The following is a 15,177-nucleotide window of genomic DNA, read 5'->3' as shown; positions in this document are numbered from 1 at the left end:
GAAGGTCTATGATTAGCTCCAATTTACAAATGATCAAAAGTATCTCCCACTGAAAGTATGTCAGAGCAGTGGTTTAAACCAGCTCATCAGGTTCCAAGTTTTCTGTTCCTTCTACTGCCAATGGTGAAGGAAAATCCTTTTACAGCATGAGAGCTGCATCTTAGTTCTTAGTTCTGGTTCCAAACACCAGTACTGTAAAGATGTTCCAGCACCTTGTCAATATCCAATGAACACCCATTCACTTATTCAAACATACAGTAGACATCTCTTGGCCATCTTAGACTCCATCCTTCCCTTTCCCTTACTCCCCACATCAAACTGATTGCCAAATGCCACCAGGTTAATCCTCACTGCTCTTGCCTCATTTCAGGCCTTCCTTGCTTCTGTACTAATTCTACAGACTCTTAATTGGCCTCCCTGTCTTCTCCTCTCTTGTTGCCCTGTTCCCTAATTCATTCTCCATTAAGTGGACAGTGAACTATCCAAAGTTCAAAGTTCCAAAGTGAGCTTTCCATGTTCATATCACTGCCTCTGCTTTATCGGTTCCTCATTACTTTCTGGATCAAATCTAAACTCCTTAGTCTGGCATCAATGCCCTTCAGGACCTTATTTCTGCCTCTGTGTCTAACCTTCTATCTCATCAGTGTCCCCTCAGAATTCCCAGGGAGGTTCCACAGATCTTTGTGCCTTTACACATATGCGTATTCTACCTAGGTAATTCTGCCTTCAAAACAAGGTAGCTTTCTTGAACTGTCCACCTGACCCTCAAAAGCTGGATTAGATTCTGGTCTGATATGCTTCCAAGGCCTTCTGCCCTCACTCGCTCACACCTTTTTCACTCTTCTCTCACCCAAATCTGCATTCCAGTCTGTACTCTGAGCTCTTTGAGAACAGGATTTTAATTTCTCTGTCCCTAGTCTTAGCCATATCTGGCTTGTAGTAGAGGCTCAGTGATTATTGGCTTAATTAATCAATCAGGCTATAAAAAAAATTGATGAGACCCTTTTTAAAAACCAGGTGCCAAAACATTTAATGTTGCTATCCATTTATTTTTGATTGAAAGGAGCTTTGCCACAGGGATACTTACTTAACATAGAGAAGAATACATAAGCCTTGATGAAACGGCTCAACTTTTAGTTTCCCTAAGGAATGTAAAGCATCAACAGACTATTCCTTTTTAAAAAAACAATATTAAGTATAGAGGTTGACTCCTGTTAAATGACGTGGTCATGGTAAAAATCAAAAGGGCTTTCAATAAAACTGAAAACCGTTCCAATGGGTAGTTGCCCCTTGGTTTCTCCATCTTTTTTAACCCCTTTTTCCTATTCTCACAATATAGAGATATAAATTGAAAAAGCAGGCTTGAGAAAACTGCCCTGATCTACAAGAAGAGAGAATTATCTATGTGACGGCCAGAAAAAGTAGAACAGAGCATTGGCCAAAAGCCAAGGGAAGGCAGGGTCTGTCAAATGACAAGTAGGTAGAAAAAGGAAGGTGGGGACAAGGCGAATTCAGTATTTAAAAAAATAAAAATAAAATTACACTGCTTAGATAGCTCGCATTCTATTTCTACGACAAAGGGCTAGCAACTCAGGCTGTTGCTGAGGGAGACCACTGCATTCTGAGGCAGTGATGAGGGCGCTTCTAGAATCAGCCCTCTCTTGTTGCCTGCCCACAACTGCCTAAACTGGCACTGGAAGGAGAATGAGCGTAGGAAGACAGTCCTGACAAGGCCAAACAACGAAGTGATGACTCACTTAGTCCTTGCACCGTGCAGGGATCCACAGTAAAACAGCCACCTTCTAAAAAGCCATGTACTTCCCCCAGCACTTAATTACCTTAGCTGAGTAGTCACCTCAAAAACCCAAATGATAGCTTTGCTAATTTTCAGTCTATATCGCCTTAGTAATATGTAAATGCTGAAAACATTAATAACTACATTAATTCATTTCATAATTCATGAAAACATTAATGCTACTAATAGCATTAATAGAATAGGAAAAACGCTGCAGGTACAAATATCTAATGTCATAGCTCTCTCCTCCCTCAGATCTTTACTCAGACCTTCCCTTCTCAAGGAGCCTTCCCTGGCTTCCTTGTCTAAAATTATACACCCTGTTTCACTGTAACTTCCTAAATCCTTCCCTGCTTAATTTTTCTCCTTTATACTGATCATTATCAAATATAGCATGTATTTCACTTATTTATTATCAGTCTCCCACTATACTGTAAGCTCAGTGAAGACAGGGATTTTCTGTATTTTGTTCTCTGCTGGATCCCCAGCACCTAGAGAGTGCCTTCCACAGGTGTCCAATAAACATTTGTTGAGTGAACTGATAGAATCCACTTGGACCCACTAATGTGGTACCAAGATTATTTTAAGCTGAAAACATCTGAATAAATAGCAGCTGCAGAAAAAGCCTTATCTAAACTTTTTTTGCTGACTTAAGCAAAGTCTCTCGAAAATACAGCTGCCATAATCCCCTCTCCAGGAGGTTTAGGACCACTTATACCTGGATAAGAAATTACTAAACCAAACCTTTTCAAAACTTTCAGTACCTTCCACTTGTTTCTCATTAGTTTCCCACCATGTTGCTTTCCCTTGAAGTCCTATTAAGAACTTTCCTTATTAAGACAAATAAACTCTGAACTCTAGTTGTTCAGGAGTCAGTTCTTTGCGTGTTCCCTCGTACAGAAATAAACTTTGTCTTTTCTTCTGTAATGTGTCTTTCGTCAGTTAATTTGCAGGCTCCCAATTACTGAACCTGAGGTGGTAGAGGAAAAAGTTTTTTTTTCTCACAACAGAATAAATGAATGAGTAACAAACTGATATGCTTATCATACAGCACCAGAAGTGATAGCTTTTCTCAGGCAGTGCAGTAACTGTGGATGTTCAACTTGAGATCTGTACAAAAACAGAAATAGGATGCCAAAGAAAAACAAACCAGTGTGCTACTGGATGACTCTGAATCGATTTAAATGAATTCTAAACCATCATTCACTGTTAATGTCTGTCTATGAGACAAATCAACAGAAGAAGAAACGGTAAGGTATTTCATCATCCGGCAGATGTTTGAGTGAAAGGAAAACATTCCTTTTATCTTGCTTGTCCCTAACCCATCCCACAAGGGGGCAACTTCCTCTCTATGCATCCTGGAAACTACATATAAACAGGTTCACAGGGCCAGCTGCTATGATTACCTGAGGCTTGTGTCAATCATATGCCCATTTTGATAAAACAGTGAGGTAAATATTACAAATGCATTAAAGAAAAAGGACGAGGAGGGGAAAAGGGAGGGAGAATATATGTATGTTTGGGAGAGGCATGAGGAGGAAGACAACATATTCTGTATTGAACACCAAAGTACCTCAGTAATTTATGGCTTTTTCAAGGAACTAAAAGAGAGAGAGTGAGAGAGAGAGAGAGAGAGAGAGAGAGAGAGAGAGAGAGAGGGAGGGAGGGAGAGAGAGAGAGATGAAGAGAATGGGTTGAGTGGCTTGATTATGGTATTCAGCTTGATTATGGACTTAACATTGATTAAACAACTTCAAGCTCATTTCCTAGCATTTACTCTGCCCCCCTGCAATCCACATCCCCCTCCCCCCAGTTTGAGATATGGTTTAAACAGCTCTGGTTTTGTCACTCCCCAGCTTCAAACCCTTCTAAGCCTTCTGAATGAACTTCTGCTTGGATGCCCGACACCATGCAAGACTGTGGTGAAAAGGGAAAGAGAGCCACAGTCCAGCCTTGGGATGTAAACAGTCTGGTGCAGGCTACTGAATTACAAGGCAGTGAGAAGAGCTAGGGCAGAGGAGTGGGCAAAAATGCTGTAAGAGCAGAGAAAAGTGAGAAGGGGTGTTGAAAATGGTTCAAAAGTAAAAATGACCCTTGAACTTGATCTCAAAAAATTAGGAAGCAGTCACCAAGTAGGACAAAGCAGAAAAAGCATGTGGAGTTGGACACCTGCATGTCAAGCCCAGAGGCAGGAACAGCCTGGCTGTCTGAATAATGGAAGGGAGTTCGGCACTGCTGGACCGCAGAGTGCGAAGGAAAGCTAAGTTACAGCCAGGGAGGTAAGAATGTTCTATGGTGCGGAAATCTTCTACAAAGAGTAGCATCAAAGCTTTTTCATTTTAATTTAAAAAATTTTTTAATACCATTTGCAGCGACATGGATGGACCTAAAGATCAGCATACTGAGTGAAGGAAGTCGGAGAGAGAAAGACAAATATCATATGATATCGCTTATATGTGGAACCTAGAAAAATGGTACAAATGAACTTATTTACAAAACAGAAATAGAGTCACAGATGTAGAAAACAAACGTATGGTTACCAGGGGGGAACGGGGCGGTGGGGGGAGGAGGGATAAATTGGGAGATTGGGATTGACATATACACACTAGTATATATAGAACAGATAACTAATAAGGGTCTATTGAATAGCATGGGGAACTCTATTCAGTACTCTGTAATGATCCATATGGGAATAGAATCTAAAAAAGAGTGGCTATATGTGTATGTATAACTGACTCACTTTACTGTACAGCAGAAACTAACACAACATTGTAAATTAACTGTACTCCAATTTAAAAAATTAAGAAAAAAACAAAACAAAACTTTTTAATTAGGGGAGTCACCGGATTAAATCTGCCTGAGAGATCTCTCCAGTGATGGCAGGGACAGTGTATTGATGGCAGGAGAGATATCAGGCCGCGTGAGAGATGCTGAGGACCTGAGATGGGGGACTGATGGAATGGGGTGAAGGGACTGGAGAAAATGCTGGGGGTGAGGCTGGAGCAGAAGTTGCTCTGAGGTGTCTGGCTTGGGTAACAGTGTAGATGCCCTTGTTCTTAGTGAAGCTATGAAAGGCTGGGAGAACAAAAACAGGGACCACAGCTGATAAGTGTTAGAACTCTTGCAGTTAACTGTAATTCATTGTTCAGTGATTTCAATATAAATTTATTAATACATTAAACTATTTAAGATATGGGTTCATAACCCTTCCATTTCAAAAGACAGCCTTGAATCAAAAAACATGGCCTTGAATCAAAAGAAGTTGTTTCTCTTTCTGTTTAAAAACAGAAAAGTCCACTGAAAGTGGTACTGAGCTATATTTAAAAGACCTGGTACAGTTTATACTAACCTTGAAAATTATAAAAAAATGTGAGCTAGGAAAGGACATTTAAGATCTTCTTGTTCAACTCTCATGTAAGGAATGATATCATCTTAACCCAGCAGGAGTAAGGATTTTGTCCAAAGTTATAAAACTGGCTACTGGCAAAGTCAGAGCCAGAACCTGAGACCACTGACCCCAGCACAAGGATCTTACTAGAGCAGAGTCCAATATGATCAGTTGGAGGAGGGGTCTGACCATGACCCGAAGGAGGCTGAATCCCTTCCACAACTATAATGCTTCAAAGAAACCTTAGTTTTTTAAATCAAAAAGAAAAGTAAATCTTAACTTAGGCTTAGAATAAGAAGTTTTTCAAACACCAGGAAGTCTAAGGATTAGCTTCAAATTTGTGGTTTATGGAACCACATTAATAGTTAATGTTTGCCAAATGCTGATGCCACCCCAAGTGAAGTTAAAAACTTTTTAAAAGCATCTAATCTTTCCAACATTTTAGTTTTGTTTTGGGCCAAGGTACCCAAAGGCTTCAGGAATAATTGGCACATGTATTGAAACAATTTTAATTCTATCTCAAATGAAGGTAAAGACCAGAAAATAATTATTCTGCATATAAATCTCCAAAGGAATCCTTCTTGTTTATACTATAAAGAATGGGAAGAGGAGGAATTATTTTTGCTATGTCATTGATGGGCTGAAGTTTGAGTTCAGTTTGTGGTAATGAAATTAAGGAATTCATTTTAATCAAATATTTAGAATACTGAAAAAATGATGTTAGTCGAGAATGTTGAAAATAGCTAAGAAATGTGATCAAGGGTATAATGGAGTTATCATAAGTTATGTAAAAATATAAGTTAAGGTTAGTTAATAACTCATATTGTATAGGTGTTCTGGCTACAAAGGGACATTGCATGAGAGGGAGAGCCAAGATGGATTTCATCATCTTCACAGCCCAGCACATCACCGTATCCATTCATTAATGTTATGCTAACAGAACACCCAAGACTACAACATCAGCAATGTCACTAGTGGCAAAATGGCAAGCTAAGCCAAAATATTACTTCAATACTTAAAACAGGTACTCTTGAATTCACTGTATAGACTATACAGTCCACTGGGAATACTGCAGAAGTCATTCTATGTCATAGACTTTAAATTATTCTGATAGAATGCAAAGGACAGAAGTAGACGAGTGTTTTTCTGACATTAAAAGGATAATGGGACTTCCCTGGTGGCGCAGTGGTTAAGTCTCTGTGCTCCCAGAGCAGGGGGCCCGGGTTTGATCCCTGGTCAGGGAACTAGATCCCACATGCATGACGTAACTGACAGTTCATATGCCACAACTAAGGAGCCCGCAAGCCGTAACTAAGACCTGACACAACCAAATAAAAATAAATAAATAAATATATATATATATATATTTTAAGGAATAGTATACCTGTGCTTTCTTGAGAAGTATGAGTTAGGAGCACTTTGATGAATCGGAGAGCACTATGGTATGAGATGGTTTTTGTAAGGTCAGCAGACCTACTAAAACCCTCTGGATATTCCTAGGAAGAAACCTGAGCACTTTCCTCCATCTTTGGCTGGTGAGTGTTCTCAGTGTTTGCAGAACTGTCTGATCAAGAAGGGTGTCTTACAAAATCCACCCCATTTAGTACCACTGCACACAGATCAGGAGATCTTGACCCTGGATCTTCTTGACAGCTCTCTGAAAAGTGATCTACCTACCCCTTTTACATTATAGGAGACTGAGTCTTAGGAAAATCAGCTGGCCAGATTCACCACAAATTCTAAGGCAATTAAAGCCATGTTATGCAATGCATAGGGTTAAATGAGTTTCTAAAGCAGAGTCTCTCAACTGTTGATTCAATCAATTATGAAGACCAAGCTTGTCTAACATGGCTACCATAGCCTGTCTGTGCTATGTGTATTTTTGGTAAGATGGATTTAGTTTTTCAAAGAAGGGTATGAAATAAAGGATAGCTATCACTGTTATTGCTTTTGTAAACCCAGCAATTTATGATATTGTAAAGTAACTTTATGGATTTTCAAATCTATCCACTTGCTAATTTATTACTAATGGAACTGTTTCATTTTCATTTTCTTTGTTAACTTTTACCCTGGCAGTTGCTATGTATCAAGTGATTCTAAATTTAACCCAAATAAAAACAGAGATAATGAGGTACAGTCAAAAAAGCACTGTTGTAGAAATCAAGAGATCTAGTTCCTACCCACAATCACTTAAATAAGAAAATGTAACAGTGCAAAATATAAAGCATAACAAATAAGAAGTATTGTCTATTACTTCTGCAGACAGCAAGCTAGTGCGTAGGGAAGATTTCTTTTTTCCAAATTAGGTCTATCATCTTTTTATAACTTAAATGAAAGAGGCTTAGGCTTAGCCAGGAATATCAAAAGCTACACAACTGCTAGAGAAGTATAGAACTTAACTACAGGCAGAATTAACAATTGGTTATTATATTTAAATTCCCCTCGACTGTTACCCTACTACTTCAACGCTTACCTAAAACTTCTAGCCTACGAGATGACATTATCCAAGTGACCTAATACACTAGGTATACCAGTCAGGTTGGTGTTCTAGTTTCTTCAATTTCAGTTTAACATTAGAAATGTAATTTTCAATATTGCTTGGATTCAGAATTCGGTCCCAAGTCATACACTGGGAAAGGCTTGGAGAAAACAGAGGCCCACTACCATGCCTGGAGAAGTGTCAACCTTCAAACACTGAAGATGCTCAGGTGCGAGAGTCAGCTCTCTTGAAAGTCCCCAGCACTGTCCTCACTGTGGTGGAAAGCTGTGCTATACACAGCAGAAAGACATGATGGAGAAAATGGACACAGTCGAAAAATTGGTGTCTGCAGTGTACTCTATCTAGGAGGCACAAGGAAAAGCACTACGGTCAGAGAAACAGCACTTGGGTGATTGTTATCACCTCCTCTCTTTTTTTTTTGGGGGGGGGTACGTGGGCCTCTCACCACTGTGGCCTCTCCCGCCGCGGAGCACAGGCTCCAGACGCGCAGGCTCAGCGGCCATGGCTCACGGGCCCAGCCGCTCCGCGGCATGTGGGATCTTCCTGGACCGGGGCACGAACCCGTGTCCCCTGCATCGGCAGGCGGACTCTCAACCACTGCGCCACCAGGGAAGCCCTCACCTCCTCTCTTTATTCTGTTAATCTTCCATTGTTTCAGGTTCTCTGCATAAGCATAAGAATGAGGACCGCAAATGGTTCTATCACTCAGAATTTTCACTGAATTTTGCTTGTCTGAATTGCAACATAACTCAGAGGAGAATAAAAAATGTGTAAGGGCACTGTGACTCTTGCATTGAGGGTTATCAACACCCTCAAAGATAAAGCATAGTTACTCACATCAGAGTAAGATACAAAAAACTCGGTATTCCTGACTAAGAGTTCTCCAATTTTTGCTTTTTAGCCCTTTTTAACCAAAGGAATTCTAGAAGCTGCTTTTAAACATTAAGGGAAAGCTTACTGACTCTGGCTGAGCTCTCTACCCTTCGTCACTACTCACGAAGCGCACGCGCGCGCACACACGCGCACACACACACACACACACACACACACACACACACACACACACACCCCTTTCCCTCAGTAAAGCTTTAAACAGTTAATTCTAAAAAATTAGCCACAGAGAAATTTAGTAAAATGAACTCAGAAACCAAAGTCATTACCTCCAGGGAGTCACCTTCACAATCTCCTTCCTCTGTATTTCTCCCCTTCTCTTCGGTAATGGTGTTCACCATTTCAAAAAACCTGCAATGAAAATTGGTATGTGGTCACTCGTAATACATAAGATATTACATATAAGCAAGCACGTTTCAAAGTGACTTCAGAGCAAAACAAATGGGACCTAGAAGAGTCAGGCAATAAACAAAATATCAGCATCAGTGCGAAAAATAGGAGTTTTCATATTTTTGGTAGGATTTGCCGGAAATTTCTGACCTAATGCGTCACTTCAAGTAATAGTAACATGATATGGTATAGAATTAGAACAGTAAGGCTAGACAAGGTCACAGAAATGTTAAGAATGTGGACTTGAATATCATACCAAGGTTGCTAGTATTTGCATGATTTGGGGCAAGTTTCTCCACCTCTCTGAGCCTCGTTCTTTAATTATAAATGGGGAATATGAGTACCTATCTTACAGGTTGTGAAGATGACTTGAGGTAATACTTGTAAAGTGCTCAGCACAGGGCACTCATTAAATATTAGCTATTATTGTTTTGCTGCTGTTAATATTACTATTTCTAATGGGACATAACAAAAATACCCAGATTCTGGAATAGTGTCTCTAAATTCTGAGCTGACTCTGTGACACAGTGTTGGCCACTACATTTGATCTCAGTTACTGAATCTTCTGCCTGAGCACCTCAGTGTCATACATGTGGGGTCCCATATGTACAGTCTGCAAAATACTGATGGAAACAGGAACGGCTAGCTTGTATGTTTGTGACAGAAGCCACCTTTCTGTTGGTGACAAACATTTTCTTCAGGAACTATTCTTGTAAAGTTCCTTTTTTTTTTTTCTTCCTAGAGGTCATTTCAAGAGCTCCCCCCCCCCCCAAATTATGGTAAGAAACAGATCTTCCCTCTGCAACGCGAGCTGTGTCTATCCATTCAGAAGGGATGCTAATGGTTTCTAGCCCAGAGGTGGAGCAAGGGAGGCACTGTGAACAGGGGCTGATGATCTCACAGGCAGGTGATGCTGTGCACTGCCAGCCCAAGGGAAGAGCAGGTTACTGTGTGACAAGAAGAGTTTCCCTATCACAACTCAGAACCTTTATGCTATCTCTGTACCTATGAGATAATAGAAAATAAATATTGGTCTCTGCCCCCAGGTTCTGGCACAGAACTCCTAAAACCCTTGTAAGTGACAAGCACTACTACGAGCATCTCTTGTGTTCTAATATTTGTCTACGACCCCATCTCTAAAATAGGGCTCCTAAAACCTTCGTAAATTCCTAAGTGATACAGAACCAGGAGCATCTTTTATTCTAATGAAGCGACTCTGGGTGGACTCCTGGATGGGGCTGGTCAAGACCAAGCCACGATTAGAAGCTTGGAATTTTCAGCTTCACTCCCCCACCTTCCTCCAGAGAGGGGAGAGGGGCTGGAAATGGAGTTAATAATTGTTCACGCTTACATGAGGAAGCCTCCATAAAATCCCAATAGTAGGGGGTTCAGAGAGCTTCTGGGTTGGTGGACATACCCATATAGGTAGGGTGATGCACCCCAACTCCACAGGGACAGAAGCTGCTGCACTGGGGACCCTCCCAGACCTCACCTTAGACATCGCTTCATCTGGCTGTTCATCTGTCTCTTGTCCTTTAATAAACTGGTAAATGTAAGTAAGTGTTTCCCTGAGTTCTGTGAGCCTCTCTAGCAAATTAATCGAACCCAAGAAGGGGGTCGCTGGAACCTCTGATCTATAGCTGGTATATCTAAAGCACAGGTGATAATCTGGGCTTGTGACTGGTATCTGAAGTCAGGGGAAGAGATGGTCTTATGGGAATGAGCCTTTAACCTGTGGGATCTCACTCTATCTCCAGGTAGACTGAGTTCAATTGTAGGTGTCACAGAGAATTGCTTGTTGTGGGGTAAAACCTCCACACATCTGGGGACCAGAAATGTCAGAAATAAAGTGTTTTGTGTGAGGAATAAAGGAGACACGAAGGAAAGAAACACAGTAGGGAAGAACTGGGTTTTTTTCCTACACAGGAAGGAAAAAACCTTTTCTTATACAGTACCTCTTATTATCCATCCATCCATCCAACAAATACTCATCAAGTTTCCACTAGGATAAAAAACTGTTCTGGCCTTTGGGAATATGACAATGAACAAAATAGACAAAGCCCATTATGGAGTTGGAAGCCTCTCTATGGAGTCTGCGTGTGATGCCTAGTTCCTCACTCTTCCTTTCTCTGTATATACATTCTTTGGAGGTTAAAGACAAGAAAAGAAAATCCCAAACCTGATCAGAATGATGGTATGCTCCGATGAAGATTACATATCCTGATGAGTCACAGACAAAAGCAAGTTCAACCAAAAGGAAGAACATGAAAGACCTAAACAAATTCTAGGTTTAAAGATAGACTTTAAGATTTGGGGTAAAGATTTCCCTCAGCTACTCACACAAAAATTTTCAACACCAGCTTTTCTAAATAGAATATAACACTTCTAGTGGGGTGGGAGTACAGTGTAATTTTTAGATGCTTGGATTCTGGAGTAACATGTGCCCGGTTCAAATCCCGGGTTTTATGCTTTTTGGTTATATATGATTATAGACTAGTTAAACTCTCCAAGACTCTACTTTTTTTTTTTTTTAACTCTTTTCAACAAAAATATTAATATTACCTACCTAATAAATTTTATTTGAAGATTAAAATAGATATGAGGTCTGAGGTCAGTACTCCATAAATCTTAGCTATAATTATCACTGAAACAAATGAAGAGCCTTGATAATTCAAGTGTAAGTAGAAAAGTCGACCATACATGTGCTAGGAATTCTTTCTTATTTCCAAGTCATTTTACTACACATTTTACAATAATAAAGATAAAACTTTAGCTAAGAATCTTAAATTAAACATACATATTTTTGGTACCAAGATAAAAATGATTGACTGTATATTGTAGCTAGCATATCAATCATTTATAATGGGGTCAAACAGTGATTATTTGAAAGAACAACCTCAGCAAAATCTTAAGTCCAAGCTGGCTTTTACCTGCACATTGGTGTCTAAATTGTCACGCACTTCTATAGGTCCCCACAATTAGTCACTGTGTTCTAAGGGACCAGGAAGTACTTAGTTATTAGCCCAAGACAAATATACCCAGGGAGGTTAACCCAAATATACAATGCAGTCCATGGATTTCTGGATTATCTTTTATGGGTGTAGATTACAACACTGGCTCTTAGCTCAAGTTGTTCCTCCACCTAAAAATCCAATATAATTCGTCGAGGGTCGGGCTCAGGCACTTTCTAGAGCCCACCAGTTGATTCTAATATGAACCAGAGTTAGGAGCCACTGCTGCAGACGATGATGAGATTATTCGAAAGAATTCAAGAATGAAAATTTTGGTAATCACATAATACACGAGCACTTTAAAAATGAGTCATAATACTTGGCAACTAACTGGTAAATCTGGTTAATGTTTTGTCTAAGGAAAAATAAATTACGACTAAGAAAAAGGTTCATTTATTAAAGAAAGTTCCCCAAATTCTCAGTTAAACATGCCACATAATTATAAGATATCAGTGCAAATGAAATATTTATATAAGTAGATGGCCATGAATTTTTTACAGGAGCTACATGTTCATTCATTAATTAAAAATAATGATCAGGTAAGAACAGTCTTTTTCACACATAAACAGTGACTAATACGTACTTTTTACAATGAAGTTCTGTACAGAAATAGATTTGGAAATCATCAGAATTGTGAAGCACATAAAGAAAACAGCAGCGTTCTTCAAATTTAGAAATACTGAAACAAACAAAGAATTATTCACAGTAATCTCAATACTTCCATGTACTGTAATGAAAAATAAATACTTTTTATATTCAGTCCCAATTATGATATCAGTGTTGTTTATACCAAAATGTTATAAATAGCACTTTAAAAAGTGACATTCCCTGTACCACAACACTAAAATTATTTAATATTCTGAGCATTGTCCTCCTGCTTGTATCTGCAGATAATGTTGCTCTGGGGTGTTGTAGGCACACAAGCCATGTGTCCTACAACTTAGCATGGGGAAGGGGTCTTGCCTGCTGTAGCACTGAACTGTGTGCTTGAAAGAAAAGCGTAAATATCAACTGGCTTACTGATCTTGGTGATTCTGGTTCCGTAAGATGTGTCGAACAATAAAATGCTTCCGAAGCTAGGAAGGCAATGTGTGGAGGCAGGTAAAGCACCTCATTATTGTAGAGATTATAAAGGAGTGAAGAAATATGAAATAGCACTTGGTTTGGACTCAGCAAGTCCTTTACTTTACAGAAATTGAAACAATTTTGAGTTTACCAGTCAGGCCACGCTCTTTTTTTTTTTTTTTTTTTTTGGCGGTACGCAGGCCTCTCACCGTTGTGGCCTCTCTCGTTGCGGAGCACAGGCTCCGGACGCGCAGGCTCAGCGGCCATGGCTCACGGGCCCAGCCGCTCTGCGGCATGTGGGATCTTCCCGGACCGGGGCACGAACCCGTGTCCCCTGCATCAGCAGGCGGACTCTCAACCACTGCGCCACCAGGGAAGCCCCCTGGCCATGCTCTTTTATGCCAAGGGTTGGCAACTATTTTCTGTAACAGGTCAGAGAGTAAATATATCAAGCTTTGTAGGCCACACTACTCAGTTTTGCTGTTGGAGCAGCCTTAGGCAATACATAAATGAATGAACATGGCTGAGTTCCAATAAAACTTTATTTACAAAAACAGGCAGCGGGCCGTATTTGGCCTGTGGGCTATAGTTCTCCAATCCCTATTTAATGCCTCTGCATCTGCTGTTCCTTCCATTTGGAATGCACATCATTTTTGACTTTTTAAAGAAATTCTATTTACCATTTAAGGCCCACCTTAGACCTTACCCTCTCGCCCTTCACTACTCCTACCTGAAACAGAAAGACTTCCTCTTGCCCCTCTGGTCTTTGAACATATGTCTGTTAATCTCACACTGTACTATCATTAGTTGTTAAATGTGTGCTGCTCTGCTGGGCTGTGAGTGCTTCAAGAGCAGAGTTCATGTCTTAGTCCTTTGTGTATCCTTGGCAGAACAGGACTCAACATTTGACAGATAGCTGGTGCTCAATAAATGCCCATTGACCGAGCTGAACAAGTCCTAAGCTGATGCAAGACAAACTGCTGACAGCTGCATTTTCTTCTATAGTTTGTCTTCTATTTATAGAGGAGGAAGTCAAGAAAAGTTAGCTCTCTTTGAAGTCACACACTGGAACTCAAGTTTCTCAACATATAAACCAACAGTAGCTGCATATAATCATTCCATGCTGATAAAGTGAAATTAATGTTTACCATACTTTCCTAGATGGATGGCTTAAAAAGGCAGCAATAAGTAATGAGTGTCTTGCTAATGACTGGTCTTAAAAATTAAATATTAAGAGAGTAATGCTTTATTTGAGAAGGCATGGATTGGAAAGATATATATTGAGTCAGTCTGGCCTGTTTCTGTTCACATCATTCATGAGGTAACAGGTGTTTTTACCAGGCAAACTCCAATTATAAGTGACCCAGACGACTCTGCCAGTTCATATGCTCCAACAAAACCAACTACTATTATGCCAAAAGCAACAGAGTATTGTATAACTGGCGCACAGAAATCTGATTCTTCTCATTTCTGTTTATATGGGGCACACAGTAGTAAACACAACTAATTTGGTTTGAAATATGCAAGAGTTGGTGTCTCATAAACTTCTGTAGAACAAGTATGTAAACATTTAACCAGTGGCTCTTGATTCTGAAATAAATCTCATTTCTAAACCCCAGGAATTGGCATTATGATGGCAATGTCAGAACTGAAGGGAGCCACTGTAACCTCAAGAACACTTCCTTAACGGTGACCTCAGGAAAAGTCGTAGAAAAATGAATTCCCATAATCTCACCATATTAATATTAGCTACAGGACACAATCTGGCAGATGGTATGTATGTCTTCAATACATCTAAGGAGAGATTAGTTCCTGGGATACCAAAAGACCAGAAAAACCATCCTCTAACATAAACCCAGCTAGAGAGGACCCCACACAGCTCACTTTTATCCTCACCTTGACTCTGGTCCACAGTTCACATTTATCTCTCTGTCACCACATTTTAAGTAGGTGACAAGTGCAAGTGCAGAGTCAGTTCAAACAGTGAAGGTTTTGTTGCAAATTTTTTGTAATGGAGATAAAGAGTCTGAAGAAGGCTGAGCATTTTCATCAACAGAAGGATTCTTGAAGTTCTTTGCCTTTTTAAATCATGACTACAGGTCCTATCCAAGACATTCACACTCTAGAAAAACGTCTT

At 39.9% G+C, this 15,177-nt stretch overlaps 1 protein-coding gene across 2 annotated transcripts in view; it reads right to left on the bottom strand.

Moving 5' to 3' along the window:
• MAP3K5 (mitogen-activated protein kinase kinase kinase 5) overlaps nt 1-15,177 on the bottom strand; it is a 224,254-nt gene that overhangs the window by 54,680 nt on the left and 154,397 nt on the right. Inside the window, exons 13-14 of one of the 2 annotated variants that reach the window (XM_032651201.1) lie at nt 12,559-12,654; nt 8,844-8,925 (exon numbers count right to left, since the gene is read on the bottom strand). In XM_032651201.1, coding sequence (XP_032507092.1) covers nt 8,844-8,925; nt 12,559-12,654 — 178 coding nt within the window. The remainder of the gene's footprint in view (nt 1-8,843; nt 8,926-12,558; nt 12,655-15,177) is intronic. The other variant, XM_032651202.1, reaches the window with a different exon arrangement.

Source organism: Phocoena sinus, chromosome 12 (assembly GCF_008692025.1).
Source record: "Phocoena sinus isolate mPhoSin1 chromosome 12, mPhoSin1.pri, whole genome shotgun sequence".
Lineage (NCBI taxonomy): Eukaryota > Metazoa > Chordata > Mammalia > Artiodactyla > Phocoenidae > Phocoena > Phocoena sinus.
This window is presented reverse-complemented; position numbering and strand designations above follow the sequence as displayed.